The sequence below is a fragment of the Diabrotica undecimpunctata genome, chromosome 4 (assembly GCF_040954645.1).
Source record: "Diabrotica undecimpunctata isolate CICGRU chromosome 4, icDiaUnde3, whole genome shotgun sequence".
Taxonomy (NCBI): Eukaryota; Metazoa; Arthropoda; class Insecta; order Coleoptera; family Chrysomelidae; genus Diabrotica; species Diabrotica undecimpunctata.
In genome coordinates, this window is record NC_092806.1 from 35,754,822 (window position 1) to 35,768,316 (window position 13,495).

The following is a 13,495-nucleotide window of genomic DNA, read 5'->3' on the forward strand; positions in this document are numbered from 1 at the left end:
AAAGATTCTAAAGATTGTTGGATCAACCGGCCAAAATAGGATAACAAAATCCAGATACATACATGCCCCATTAAGCCACTGTTCAAAGCAACATCTCAAAATTGGCCGGGCTTCAGAGACTTCGATGAGCTTTGCCGTAAAGGCGGTTGAGGAGAAATTGCCAAAAAGAGCCATAGATAATAATATATGGTGTAGAAAATCTTGCAGATGCTACGACAAAAAAAATTGAGCGAGGTGGCAGCGGATATGCAATCCTGATGGGAGTCAGAACTTGCAGGAGAGCGGCACCTGAGCGCCAATATTAGAAACAGAAACAGACTTATATGATTCCAAGGTCTATTTTGGTTTTTAACGTTATTAAGGAAGGGAAGTAGATACAACGGAGCTGCTTTAGACATACACCCTACCCTCCTTTAGGCATATACCACATAATTCGGTCATGCTAATGATTGATGTCAATGTTAGCATATTTATAGATAATAAAATTTTACTTCATTACTCGAAAAAAATAATTGGCATTAAGAAAATGCCCAAACTGTAAAATGTAAAAAAAAATAACCAAAACTGTAAAATGTAAAAAAAAATAACCAAAACTGTAAACAACAAAAATTACATATTACAGCTTAGTATTATTTATTTTATTTTTTACAACCAATCTAAGGTGAATAGTTTGATAAATTTTGAATATATCCAAAGTATTGTTCTAATTTCATTATCGTAGATATGTATTAGACAACTTTGTTTGATAGTGATGGTTAAACAATCAATTGCAACGGATCTTTTGGAGAAAAATGTCTACTTGTATATAGTCAGTACATAGTGTAAATTTCTATAAAATGGTTTGATATAAAAACAATTGATCTTCCATGACTTGAATATATACGATTTAGATATGGCATTAATTAGAACATAATAAAAGAAAAATCTTTATGGTTTATTTAAAAAACAATACGTATACAGATAGCAAACAGCTAAAAATTACAGAAGGCAGATGGGCAGTGATGTATCCTAACAATAAAAAGCACTACAGGTTTTGAATTCGATCGGAACAATAATAATTTAAACATTATTACATATATTTTACAATATTTCCTTCACTGTAATATATTTTTTTTAAAATATCTGTAAACTTGTCAAATTTTATCATGTTCTATTTACCCTGTGCGCTGTCAACATTATTAGTAGTTTGTTTATCATTACAAGTATTTTTAATACAAGAAAACACTTTCACAACGAAAACTTAACTCCTATTTTTATATTTACATATAACATCACAATAATTTGGTTAGATTTTAAAGGTCTTTTGTCGAATTGTTAGACTGCTGCCCTAAGGGCAATTCCATTTGTATGGTGTGCTGAATCTGTGCAGAGTTTCTTCTTACAAAGCCGGCGTCCAAACTTGGCTTCCTTCTTCCTAAGTGTCTTTCCACCCATTTTAACATCGTTAAAACTGCGTCTGTAGATGGAAGACGACGTTCAGCCGATGTCTTCGTTATTTGAGAGGATGTTACTCTAAACGTAGCTGCCATACCTTTCAGAGCCTAAAAATACATTAAATGAAAACAATATTCATTAATTTAAGTAATTTTTTCAGACATTTCTTTTCTTACAGCTTATGGCTTATTCCAAAGATATATTAGAGAAAATTAATATAGGTGTTTCGAATATTCCAAAGAGTTTTGGAAGTAAGGTTCAATTTTAATATCAAATATTAAGAAACTAACAATTTTCCGATTTCTTAAAAAAAATTCCGAAGCTTTCCGTTTATATTTATTTTTTAAATTTATATCTCTATGCACTTTTCGATGCACAGATCGAAGCCATTTTATAGTTGCTTCTAATATGACAGGAATGATTATTTTCACGTTCAGAGCGGTTGTGAATAGCCGCTCCGAAAATCTCTTTTAGGGTGAAATACGTATAAGCGGATACACAAACGCACTGTATGTGAAATCAAATCTTAACTGTCTTTTATTTTTATTTCGATTTTATTTCGATTTAAGTTTCTCGAGTACGAGAAACCAATTCGCTAAGGATTTTTGCTTAGTTAAGGAGATATGTTGTGGAATGCAATTTTATATTCCCCATGTCTCTAATAACATCTTTATCAACGTCTGTTTTGCCTTGCAATTCTTAGAAGGCACGGATTAAAGCAGAAATCAGAACTTTGTTTCGAAAATTAGTTTACGGATTTATATAAATATAGAGGTTGCACCGTTAAACTTCTACACTAAACGATAAAAGAAAATTCATTAGTAATTTTTATTTTACCTGCATAGCATCTTCATCAGTTTGATCATCACCGACGTAAATGATTCTGATTCTTTCACTCCAATCTACTCCAAAAGCAGTCCTGAGTATGTATATTGAGGCTCTACCTTTGTTCCATTGTACAGGAGGCCTTGCCTCTATGGCGCAATGTACGTGATCAGCGATAAATCCAGCAGCTTCAATTAATGTTTTAGCTTCTTTTTCCAATGATGCTCTTTAATAGAATAATAAAGTTTTTATTTTCGAGCTACGTAAAGAATAAACAAAATATACATCGTAATAAGCCTACTAGAATTTAATTGAAAATGGTACTTTTAAGATAAAAAGAGCATTGAAGGAAAGAAAAAACAGTAATGCAGTCAGAATTTCATGACTGCATACATACTAAAAAATGAACGAATAATCATCATCAATATGATAGCAGAACCCATAACCAGAAAAGACGCCAAATAAAAAGCTGATAAGATCACAAAAGCTCAGGTTGCATAGTATAAAAGTTAATCATTGTAAAAAAAACGAATACTATATTGATGATTAAAAGTGATCAATCGAACAAGTTCTGATGAACTTGTTATAGACTCTATGCTTCTTTAATGACTGTTTGCTTCCTTTTTTGCGAGAGTCTGGATTGGCGTTAAGAGTAGACGTTGTGTAGGACTAGTGGTATATGTGTTGATAGAAGCATAGGATGGAGAGGTAGTTTACCTGTGATAAGTTGTAGGATATCCAGTTCTCTCAAACATTAAACTCTACAAGTTCTTGGGAACAGCTCTTTAATCGGCTTTTTTGTTTCTGCTGGCTATTGATTTCGATATTCTAAGAGGATAGTTTCTAAAGTATCCAAGTACGCATCAAAAAGTTCGTTGTCTACTGAGTTTAGAAGTGTAGCTGGCAGGAATGGAACTTTTTTTGGGGAAATCTGGTAAATAATTGCCGTCGGTGATAGCATGGGGTTTAGAATTTTTTTTCCTCTGATATTCGAGCTTTCGATAGTTCTTAGAATGTATATTTGACTAAATGTTTGGATTTGATTTTGAGGTATGTTAACTAATTAATTTGTACTGATTTATACGAACAACGTTTGCCCATAATCAACTGCAGAATTTGCTGTTAAGTTGCCATTAGGTTGTTATTTGGCGTGTATTTAGTTTAAAGTACAGTCTCGCTCTATACTCGACAAGAGGCCTAAAAGGTTTTGTATATATGGAGATTATTTGAATTCTAGTCTTTCGCCGTTAAGCATTATGTGGTTGTCTACCTCGAGATTTTCGCGGGAAGTATTGGGATAATATACAAACAGAGCAAGTTATGTTTTAGACAGACTTAAGGTGACTATCCATCTGTTACACCATCGACGATAAAGTCGAGGTCTGCTTGGGCCTTGTCTAATAAAGAACGTTCCATTCTATTACGATAGGGAGCTTCTACGGAGAGTAGGGCAGTGTAATTAGCATATAAAAGCATGTTTTGGATCGGCTGTTGGGGAAAGGGATGTCGCTGTTGTAAACTGTATAAACTATATAAGCTAGTATTGAGCCCTATGTAACTCCTGCTTGAGAAGTGAAGGGAGTAGATAGTCTGTCAGCAATTTTGTCACGGACAGTTTAAGTAGAGCAGTATGGGCTTACGAACTGTTAAAAACGGACCTGGCACCACAGCATCATGCGAGTTTTTCGATCAGACTTATGTACCAGTCCTGATCTTTCTGGACATCTAAAAAGATTCCGATTGTGTGTCTATGGTATTCATTTATAGTCTGAGAGATTAAGGTTACTGCCTCTTAATGCATTATGCATGGAGTGACTAGCTCTGAAAGTTGGGGGTGATGTGGAATTATTCTAGGTGCTCTACAATTCCTCTAAACATTCTTTAGCATATCTTGCCTATATATTGCCTTATAGTAGAAAGTAGAGAGTGAGCCACCTGGGCCTGGAAAAAAGTCTTGGAAGCGGGAACTTTCTTATCGACGGTATCCTTTGATGTACCGCCAGGTGTGACAGGTGTGTCACCTAGGCAGTTTGTTGGAAAGGGAGAGAATAGTAAATATGTCGAGATAGAAAAAATAAATATGGCGGCATTCGTATACATCATATCTCCGTTGTTATTGGTGCGATTGCCTTATAGAGTATTTAAGAAAGAAATGAGTATGTAGGATTCAGTGCTGGTGAGGGATTTCTCTGATATAGGTATCATGACTTTGCTGAATATTTTCTAGTAGGTGAGAAAATATTGCAGCCGAAGGCTTGATAATTTTGACTAGCAACAGGAAAATATTCTGTGAAAGTTCTTTGAGGCATCTTGCGTAAATGCAATCTGGGAAGAGGCTGTGTTTCTGTCCTCGCTACACAGTCTTCTGACAATGACTATATGTATGGGGGCAAGTATCGGGTAATAGTTGTCCCTTAAGTATGAATTGGAGTTGTGAGGTAAATCATTGATTATTTATTCGGTGTCCTGTTGGAATCGTTTATCGAAATATGTGTTTTCTGGAGTTTAAAATGTGGCTTGGAGTATATTTTTAAAATATTCAGCTTTGTCTTGTTTGGAATGGTGTTATTGATTTTTAGGTGAGAGTAATGTTGAATATTTTTAAGGTTTGTTAGAATTTTGACTTATTGTGACATTTCCACTATTGTTTTTTCAGCGTCTCCAGCTAGATCGATGCCGAAAGTTGGTTGTATTATTTTGTTTTGATTAGTAGCTCGTAGAATCTTTTATAGTGACTTTAGTTATAGTGATTTTTTGGGATAGAGTTTAGAGTATATGAAGTGAAAAAGTTACCGAATTACACAAAGGAAATACCTTATATAAGATGAAGTAATGATTTTAGGAACACGTTAAAATAATATGGATAACAACAGCACTGGCTAAACGCTGGCGCTGGTGTAAAAAAGTAAGGCATCTACGTCCAAGAATAAATAAAAATTCTATATTTGTTGGATATGGTAAATCACTTTTTAACATAACTTCATTTACCGTTTCATAAGCATTAAAAATCTACTTATCTATTATTTTTTTTTTACCTTATTTGCAATGGAGTTTCTCTAAAATGGAAAGTCAGTAATGCTCCTTTATTTTCGACCCAAGCCCCTTCTCTGCACACCTTTTCTTGTAGTTGTCGCATTAGATCCCCTACTTTATCGTGAAACTCTGTTGGCATTGGGTGTACGAACTTTGTTCCATCTGGATGTAAAATCTCTAAACCGTGATTTCCTGCGTAAGTAATACCATCGATTCCAACCTAAAAGTTTATATTAAAATTACTACTGTGGTAGTTTTAATAATATAATTAAATAATTATGGGTTTAAGAGGTAGTATTTTTGATATATGTTGATAAGACACTGATCTTTACCATCAGATTATAAAGTTCAGTGTCTCGTTCTCCATAATCTATTTTTAAGAAATATTTCCGCAGCGATTCGAAACGTCAAAATAAAAATTTAACATAAAATTGTGGCTTATTCCCAGTAAAAAAATGAAATCATAATTTACAGTTCTGACATTAGAACAATACTTTTCAGTCTGGGACGTTGTATCAATATTGAAAATTGAATGTTAATACAACGTTGAATATCAAAATTAAGCCTGCTGTAATATAAGTACACATCATTTTCATAGTTTTCGTTATTCAAACGTGTTTTACCTTTGTTATCTTTTTCCAACATATTTGGGAAAGTATTTAGTCTTTATTTGCATATTTTACATTCAGTATTTTTATTACAGTATTATAATATGATCTTGTTTAATTATATATTCTAAATACTTATTTACTTTAAAAGATTACAATATATTATTTTTCCTCTATTCGCTTTATAGACTATTATTATTATTCTTATATATTCGATAGTATTATTATTATTCTTCTATAGTCTATAGTATTATAGAGTAGTATTCTATTATATTTGCTTTATAGAGTAAACTACAGAACTTACCATATCTCTCACGTTGTTAACATTCCTTCCACTGACAATGGCGATGTAGCAGTCTGACATATTGGATAATCTTTGCAAAACATTTTTAGTTTCCGCAGGAATAATAGCGAGATCAGGATGTGGTGCTATAGGAGCCAGTGTACCATCGTAATCGAGGAGTAATGCCAATTTATGCGTGTTTCCAATGTATCTGCAAAACACATTATGAACGATTTAAAGTTACATTTTACCTCTAATTTGCTTTTTAATATATTATTGTCGAATAATATTTAATATTTAAAAACTAAAATCGTCTTTACTGTTGCAAATATTACAGTATTAATACGATGAATGACTTAAATCTGTAGAAAAATAAAAAAAAAGTGCTAATCTTTTTTAGACATATATATCAAATTTTAGAACGCTTCAGTCATTAGTATATTTTTGACAGCTGCATAAAGTTAACGTGTGCGAAAAAATGACGCATATGGAGAAAGACGATTTTAGATCTGTCATTAAACATTATAATTTGAGAAATAAAATGGCGAAGGAAATAAAAAAAGCTGGATAAATAATATAGAACTAATATTTCTTCAGACTACACTGTCAAATTTTGGTTCCTTGAATTTCATAGTCGACGTATAGACATAGGCCACAAGAATTAGTAAAGAGCGCACTACTCACATTTTGAGTGAAGTTTCGAGTATGAAAAAATGATCCTGTCGATGAGTGCTGCGTTTGCTGACCATTGACCAACATAGTCGTGTGACCATTTCTCAGCAGTGTTTCAACATTATCAATCGTAATCCTTTGGACTTTTGATATCAATATTTTCTATGAACAATTTTTCAATTTGTATTAGCTTATATGAATATAGAAGCAGAACAAATGCAGAAATGAATGAAGAATTTAAGGAAGACATCGTAACTGAAATAAAGCAATGCAAAGTTAGATGGTTAGGTCACATTTGGCGAGCAGGCGATGAGGCAGTGACATACGCAATGGTAGAATGGAATCCAGGAGGAAGAAAGAGAATGGGAAGACCGAGATCAACGTGGCTGCAAGAAGTTGAAGAAGACCTCCAAAGGGCAGGAGTCAGAGAATGGAGAGGAAGAACTAGAGACAGGAAAAAATGGAGAGATATTGTCAAGAAGACAAGATAAACAAAAAAGACTGACCCACTTAAGAAATAGGATCTAGAAAGCATTTGCGGTTTAACCCCACACTGGGGTGTATAGCCATTATATATATATATATATATATATATATATATATATATATATATATATATATATATATATATATATATATATATATATGTGTAACGATGCTCCGATCGTTTAACAGTTCGAACCGTGGGAGTGTCAATATTTGCGCATCCACTTCTACAACGTGACGGCGAAGTGGGATTTAGAACGGCTATTTAAGGCGTGTGAATAGCGGAATTAGACAGTCTTGTAGTTAGCGCTCTAGGCTCCCTGACTCGCCGGTGTAGTGAACCTGCGAGCCATCCCGGACAGAGAGATTTCCGTATTGAGGATCATACTCTGTCCTTAACCAAGCGGAACCCATCGGTACAGTGTATTGAACATTACCGTGGATCTGCACAGAGCCAAGCCGGACAGAGAGATTTCCGTATTGAGGATCGTACTCTGTCCTTAGCCAAGCGGAACCCATCGGTATTGTGTATTGAACATTACCGTGGGTCTGCTATTTCATTTCTTTATTAGTAATAATTAGTTTCTTTTCTTTTATAGACGTTCGCCGGGGAATTCATTCATCGCGGGACCCAGACGGGAACGTAGAATTCATTTTATTTTTGTTTTATAAGTATACAACGTAGAATTCCTTTTTTATTTTTTATTTATTGTATATATACTAAATAGATTTATTTTTATTTCAAACCTGTGTTTTACTGAGTCTGTCGCCCCGAAAGAGCTACCCATCACATATGTTAGCTTATTGGGACGAGATGTGTCATTATTTTGGTTTTCTATAGTGTATCTTCATACTAACCCCTGTATGCCTAGTTAAAGTTGTTGTATTATAGCTCTGGTGTGCCTAAGTAGTCTGCTGTAGGAAAAATGTCCTCGCTGATACTTTAATTTTTGTCAATTGATGTTAATATTTTGAGCCTGATTCCAATCGTTTAAATGGCGACAAAGAATCTCCCTGCCGCACTCATCAGACAATTTTTATCTTCTTAGATATGCAATAAAAGATGCAGTAGTTGTTGCATTTTTGTATATATTTCGACTAATATTGGCATACCTACCTGTGATCTATAGCGCCTACTTTTGCCGTATCAAATGATTTGTACAAGTCAACAAAAATAAGGACCAGAAGTTTATTATATTTGAACAGCTATTAGACTAGAGTTTTGAGCATAAAGACCCATATGCAAAAGAAAAAAAATTGTTTCTTCGATAGCTCATAAGAGCGTTAGGCGCATGGAAAAAATTTGTGAGTTGGGTGTCGAATTGCTTTCTAATCCGTCTTATTCACCTGATTCGATAATTAAGTGTTCTCAAATTTGAAGAGATGGCTCCTAAATAAAAAATTCAGTTCGATCGAAGAGAACATAGACGAAACAAACACCTAGAATGCAGAGCTTCCAGAATCGTATTATTCGGACGGCATAAACCAGTTGGAAAACCAGTGGAACCGTTGCATTGACCTAAAAGAAGACTATATCGAATAAAACAAACAAATTATTTGGAAAACATGTTTTTTTTTATTTCAAATAAGGTTACTTATGAGACCACCTAATATTTGGGGTAACCTTAACCCTTAACCTACAAGCGTAGCAAAGTTTAGGAATTAAATAAAGGATCCTTAAAGGAATTAAGAAAAATAATTTTAAAGAGAATTACATGATCATCGCTTTAGTTTATTGATGATATTAATAAATTTTAGGTGATAAAAAATAACAATCTTAAGCCATTTTGAATGCCTGAAAACAGAGTGGGATTCATAAAAATATTGAGAGGAGCTAAAATATAACAAAAATAAGTTGAAATAGAAAATAAGCAAAATATTTCATTAAGAGATCAAAAATAGAACGACTAAATCCTATTAGACCTAGGACTTGACCGATTACAGAACAAAAGGAATATTTTGTAAATTGGGGTAGATATCCATTATTATTAACATACTTTACCTTCTGTTATGACTGTGCACATATACATAAATGAAGATAATCGCTTTTATATTGACATTATTTTAATCAAAAATTGTTAAATTATATCTTACTTTGATAAATATTCGTCAAAATCATCTAAAGTAACGGCTGGCATATTTGTAGAACCAATATCGTCATGGTCCTCTTGTGTCAAAAGTGAACCCATTGCCGAGAGGAATGACTTTGTCCAATAATTAACATCATTCAGTTTCTCCCTTCGTCGCAAATAGTTCATACGTAATATTCTTTCATCCTCTGGCATGGTTAGAGCTCTGTGAATTACTTCTGAAGCTTCGTCTATTTCATATGGATTCGAGATCAGGGCTTCGTGCATCGTCTCGCCAGCACCAGCAAACGGGGATACAATGAGTACTCCAGGTGGTATGTTTATTTGACAGGCTACGAATTCTTTGGCTACGAGATTCATTCCGTCTCTTAGAGGTGTTACTAATCCTACAGCAGCGTCCCTGTAAAAAGCTGCTAGTTCGTCTTGGCTTACGCAGCCGTAAATATATCTTATGGGTGACCTACAAAAACGAAACGTTAATTAAAACTATATTAAGTAAAAAATAAAATAAATTTGTGTTTAACTAACTTTAAGGTAGTACAAAATATATTAAAGGAAATATATAATTTACTACTTAACATCTAACATAGAATAATGTAACAACTCTATATAAATAACCTGAGGTACGTTAATGACATTGTTATTATAACGGGTGTTTTTTTAGAGGTATAGAAATGTAAGTTGGCAACACTTTTTCAACTGCCGCCCATTTTGACAGCTGTCAAGTGATTTATGTTAAGTTTGGTTTGACATTTCAGCATGAATAGACTTGACGCCTGAACAAGCGACATTTTATGATCAATAACATAGTCTACCAGAGGAATTAATTCGATTAACCATAGAACGTATCTAAATGATATTACGCATCCACAGAGACGTCGTACAATGCGTACAGAAGAAGTTGTTGCTACTGTAGAGCGTAGCATAAAGGAAGACCCGAATCAGTCTCTCCGTCATCGTGCAAAGCAGTTGGATATGTGTGCATACACTTTATGGAAGGTTTTGCGAAGCGTACATGTGGTAAATGGGCCCAAAATGAGATCGCCGTTGATCCCGATTTTCATAAGCGAATTATGTTTAGCGACGAAGCTCACTTTTGGTTGAATGACTAGTCAACAAGCAAAACTGGCGTATTTGGAGTAAAGATAATCTTCTAGTGTATGTTGAGAAACCATTATATCTAGACTGTTTGGTGTACTTTACGGGCTGGTGGAATCATTGATCCGTACTTCTTCAAAGACGATGCTGGCCAGAACGTTACAGTAATTGATGACCGCTATAGAGCCATGATTACTGAGTTTTTTATTCCTCAATTTAACAACCATGATGTGCAGGAGCTCCAAGGAAACAGAACAAGAGGAAGGCCCCGTAAAAGATGGATAGACGACGTAGAGATGGATCTTAAAACCACAAACCACATCAAGCAGTGGCGAAGGAAAGTATCTGACAGGGCAGAATGGAAGAACATTGTTAAGCAGGCCACGACTCACAAAGGATTGTAGCGCCATTAGAAGAAGAAAAAGAAAATATGCAAGAGCTGTGGTTTAAAAAAAAACGGCGCAACGTTTCACGCAGCTCGTGCCACAATTGATTTATTAAAGGAAACGTTTGGTAATCGCATAGTTTCACGTTTCAGACCCGTGAAGTGGCCTCTAAGATCGTGCCATTTAACACCCCTTGACTATTTTCTGTGGGGATGTGTGAAGTCGTTAGTCTACTCTGATAAGCCTGAAACGATTGAACACTTGTAGGGCAATATTTGCCTCCTTCGATATAGCGCCATCAATGTTGGAAAAAGTCTTTGAAAATTGGACCTCTAGATTAGACTACTTCAGAGCCAGCCATATGTCAGAAATCATATTTAAATTATAATGGTAAAAGATTATCTTTCGAATAAAGGCAATTTCATGTCAATTTTAAAAAATCATCTTTGTTTTATTCCATTTCAAAGTTCTACAACTCTTAAAAAAACACCCCTCATCTAAAAATATATTATCATCACGTAGCTTGTAGTGAACATACAAAAATTTTATAAGCAGCAGTAAACATAATAATCACCCGTACTCACTCTCTGGGACTAACTTTATCCCTCACAAAATCCAAACTTATTAAATTTATCAGACGGCCTCAAATGCCTCCTTAAATTCACCTATTCCCATATTTGTAAAATACTGGGTGTGGCAGTTAACTCACGCCTCTCTTGGAGGCAGTATATACTTAAGTTAAAAAGTTCCTGTCGTAAAAGTAAATAAAAGAATAAATATTCTTACAACACTGTCCTCATTATCACTGGAGTGCGTTCCAAGATGTCCACTTTCAAGAGAGATCTAGCATCCTTAAGCTCTATCCATAACACACAGCCCTTCGACTCTGTCTAGGCGTTAAAGTCCCTCTGAGAATCTCTACTGTGAAGCCGATGAACTCCCCTCTGGATTAGACGGCAATACCTTTTCCTTTCGTATGCTGCATATATTTCTTTTAACCCCCTTAATCCTGTCTACCGTTTATTCACAACAACCTATACCAACCCCTCCCCAATAATTAAACCTATATTTTCTATTTGAAATGTATATATACAGACGAATGTTGAGAATTCCATGGGAACAAAGAGTTACTAATGTTGAGGTGCTTCGTCGCATGTGTAAACAAAAAGAATTACTAAGAATAATCAAAGAGAGGAAAATGCAATACTTGGGTCATATGTTACTTGGGTCGTATGTTGAGAGGTAAAAGATACGAATTACTTCAAGTTATACTGGAAAGATAAGTACAGGGCAAAAGATCAGTAGGAAAACGCCAGAACTCGTGGCTGAAAGATCTGAGGAGATGGTTCGACCACTCATCCGCAGAAATCTTTCGAGCAGCAGTTTCTAAAACTACAATTGCCATTTAGATCGCCAACCTTCCAAAGGAGACGGCGCCATGAGAAGAAGATATTTTTTAAATTATTTACAATAACAAGGGACATACATTTTATACTCACAAATCCCATCCCCTTCCATAAGGTTTTCCTTCTTGGATTATGCACTATGCCTCAAACTAATACATATTTAACAAAATTTAATAAATACGAACTTGAGAAGTTGAAGAAATGGTTTAAATGCAGTAGTGCAGAACTATTTAGAGCGGTAGTCAACAAGTTCCGCATAGCCATGACGATTTCCAACCGTCGATAGCAGATGGAACTTAAAGAAGAAGAATAAATACGAAATAAATACGAAACAACTAAAGAACTCATGATAAAAGCATTTTTAAAAATACACCGATGCTTCCAAAAGCAATTTGGGAGTTTGCTGTTCAGTCACTCATAAAAACAATCTCACTTAAGCTTCTTTTATTCCTCTTTTATGCAGCGTACCTACTAGAGAAATGTACAGTCTCTTACGGACAGTTAAGCATTGTATACATCTACTAGAGAATTGTATAGTTTCTTACAGGCAGTTAAGCAAGGTCAATACCTTCCAAACAAAAATGTTGCCATTTCTACAGACCCTCTAGCTTTTATTATATATATTTAGGAATTATTTACCGATCATCCCATTGGTCAAAATATCCATCACGTTTACCACCACCTTTCTACATTAAATACTAAGCTTATGGTTTCCGTCTTATATTGGTATACCTGGCAACGAACTCGTAGATCTGCATGCTAAAATGGTTTTAACAGATACCACGTCAACGACTCACATCCAAACTTGCAAAGATTGAAAAATGGAAACATACAGATTCACCAGAAGATTATTCACTGAAGTTCCTCCAATACGTCCTTACCTGCTATCCAGCGCTCATTGTATAAGCTACTTTACACAAGCCACATGGTACTAAGCAAGATGTTACAATTATACAAAGAATCTGTATGAGCCACACCAAACAAACACACAGCTATCTGATCACTAGCCTATCTGTCAAGCATGCCAGTGTCAAATAAAAATAAAACACATTCTTGCCGAATGTCATTAATTTAGTGAAGCGAGACGACAGCTAAATCTCAAACCTCAGCTATGCGACATTATCAGTGAGTATAAAGCCTACAAATACATACAGTCAGTAGATAATCTAAAGTG

The 13,495-nt window shown here is 34.7% G+C and overlaps 1 protein-coding gene across 6 annotated transcripts in view; it reads right to left on the minus strand.

Annotated features, from left to right (window-relative positions):
• Nucleotides 1-913: 913 nt before the first annotated feature.
• Tps1 (Trehalose-6-phosphate synthase 1) overlaps nucleotides 914-13,495 on the minus strand; it is a 127,003-nt gene continuing 114,421 nt past the window's right edge. For all 6 annotated transcript variants that reach the window (XM_072529351.1, XM_072529350.1, XM_072529353.1 and 3 more), the window contains 5 exons: nucleotides 9,436-9,891; nucleotides 6,205-6,394; nucleotides 5,295-5,512; nucleotides 2,272-2,485; nucleotides 914-1,541 (listed from right to left, as the gene is read on the minus strand). In XM_072529351.1, the coding sequence (XP_072385452.1) occupies nucleotides 1,293-1,541; nucleotides 2,272-2,485; nucleotides 5,295-5,512; nucleotides 6,205-6,394; nucleotides 9,436-9,891 (1,327 nt within the window). In that variant the 3' untranslated portion in view covers nucleotides 914-1,292. The remainder of the gene's footprint in view (nucleotides 1,542-2,271; nucleotides 2,486-5,294; nucleotides 5,513-6,204; nucleotides 6,395-9,435; nucleotides 9,892-13,495) is intronic.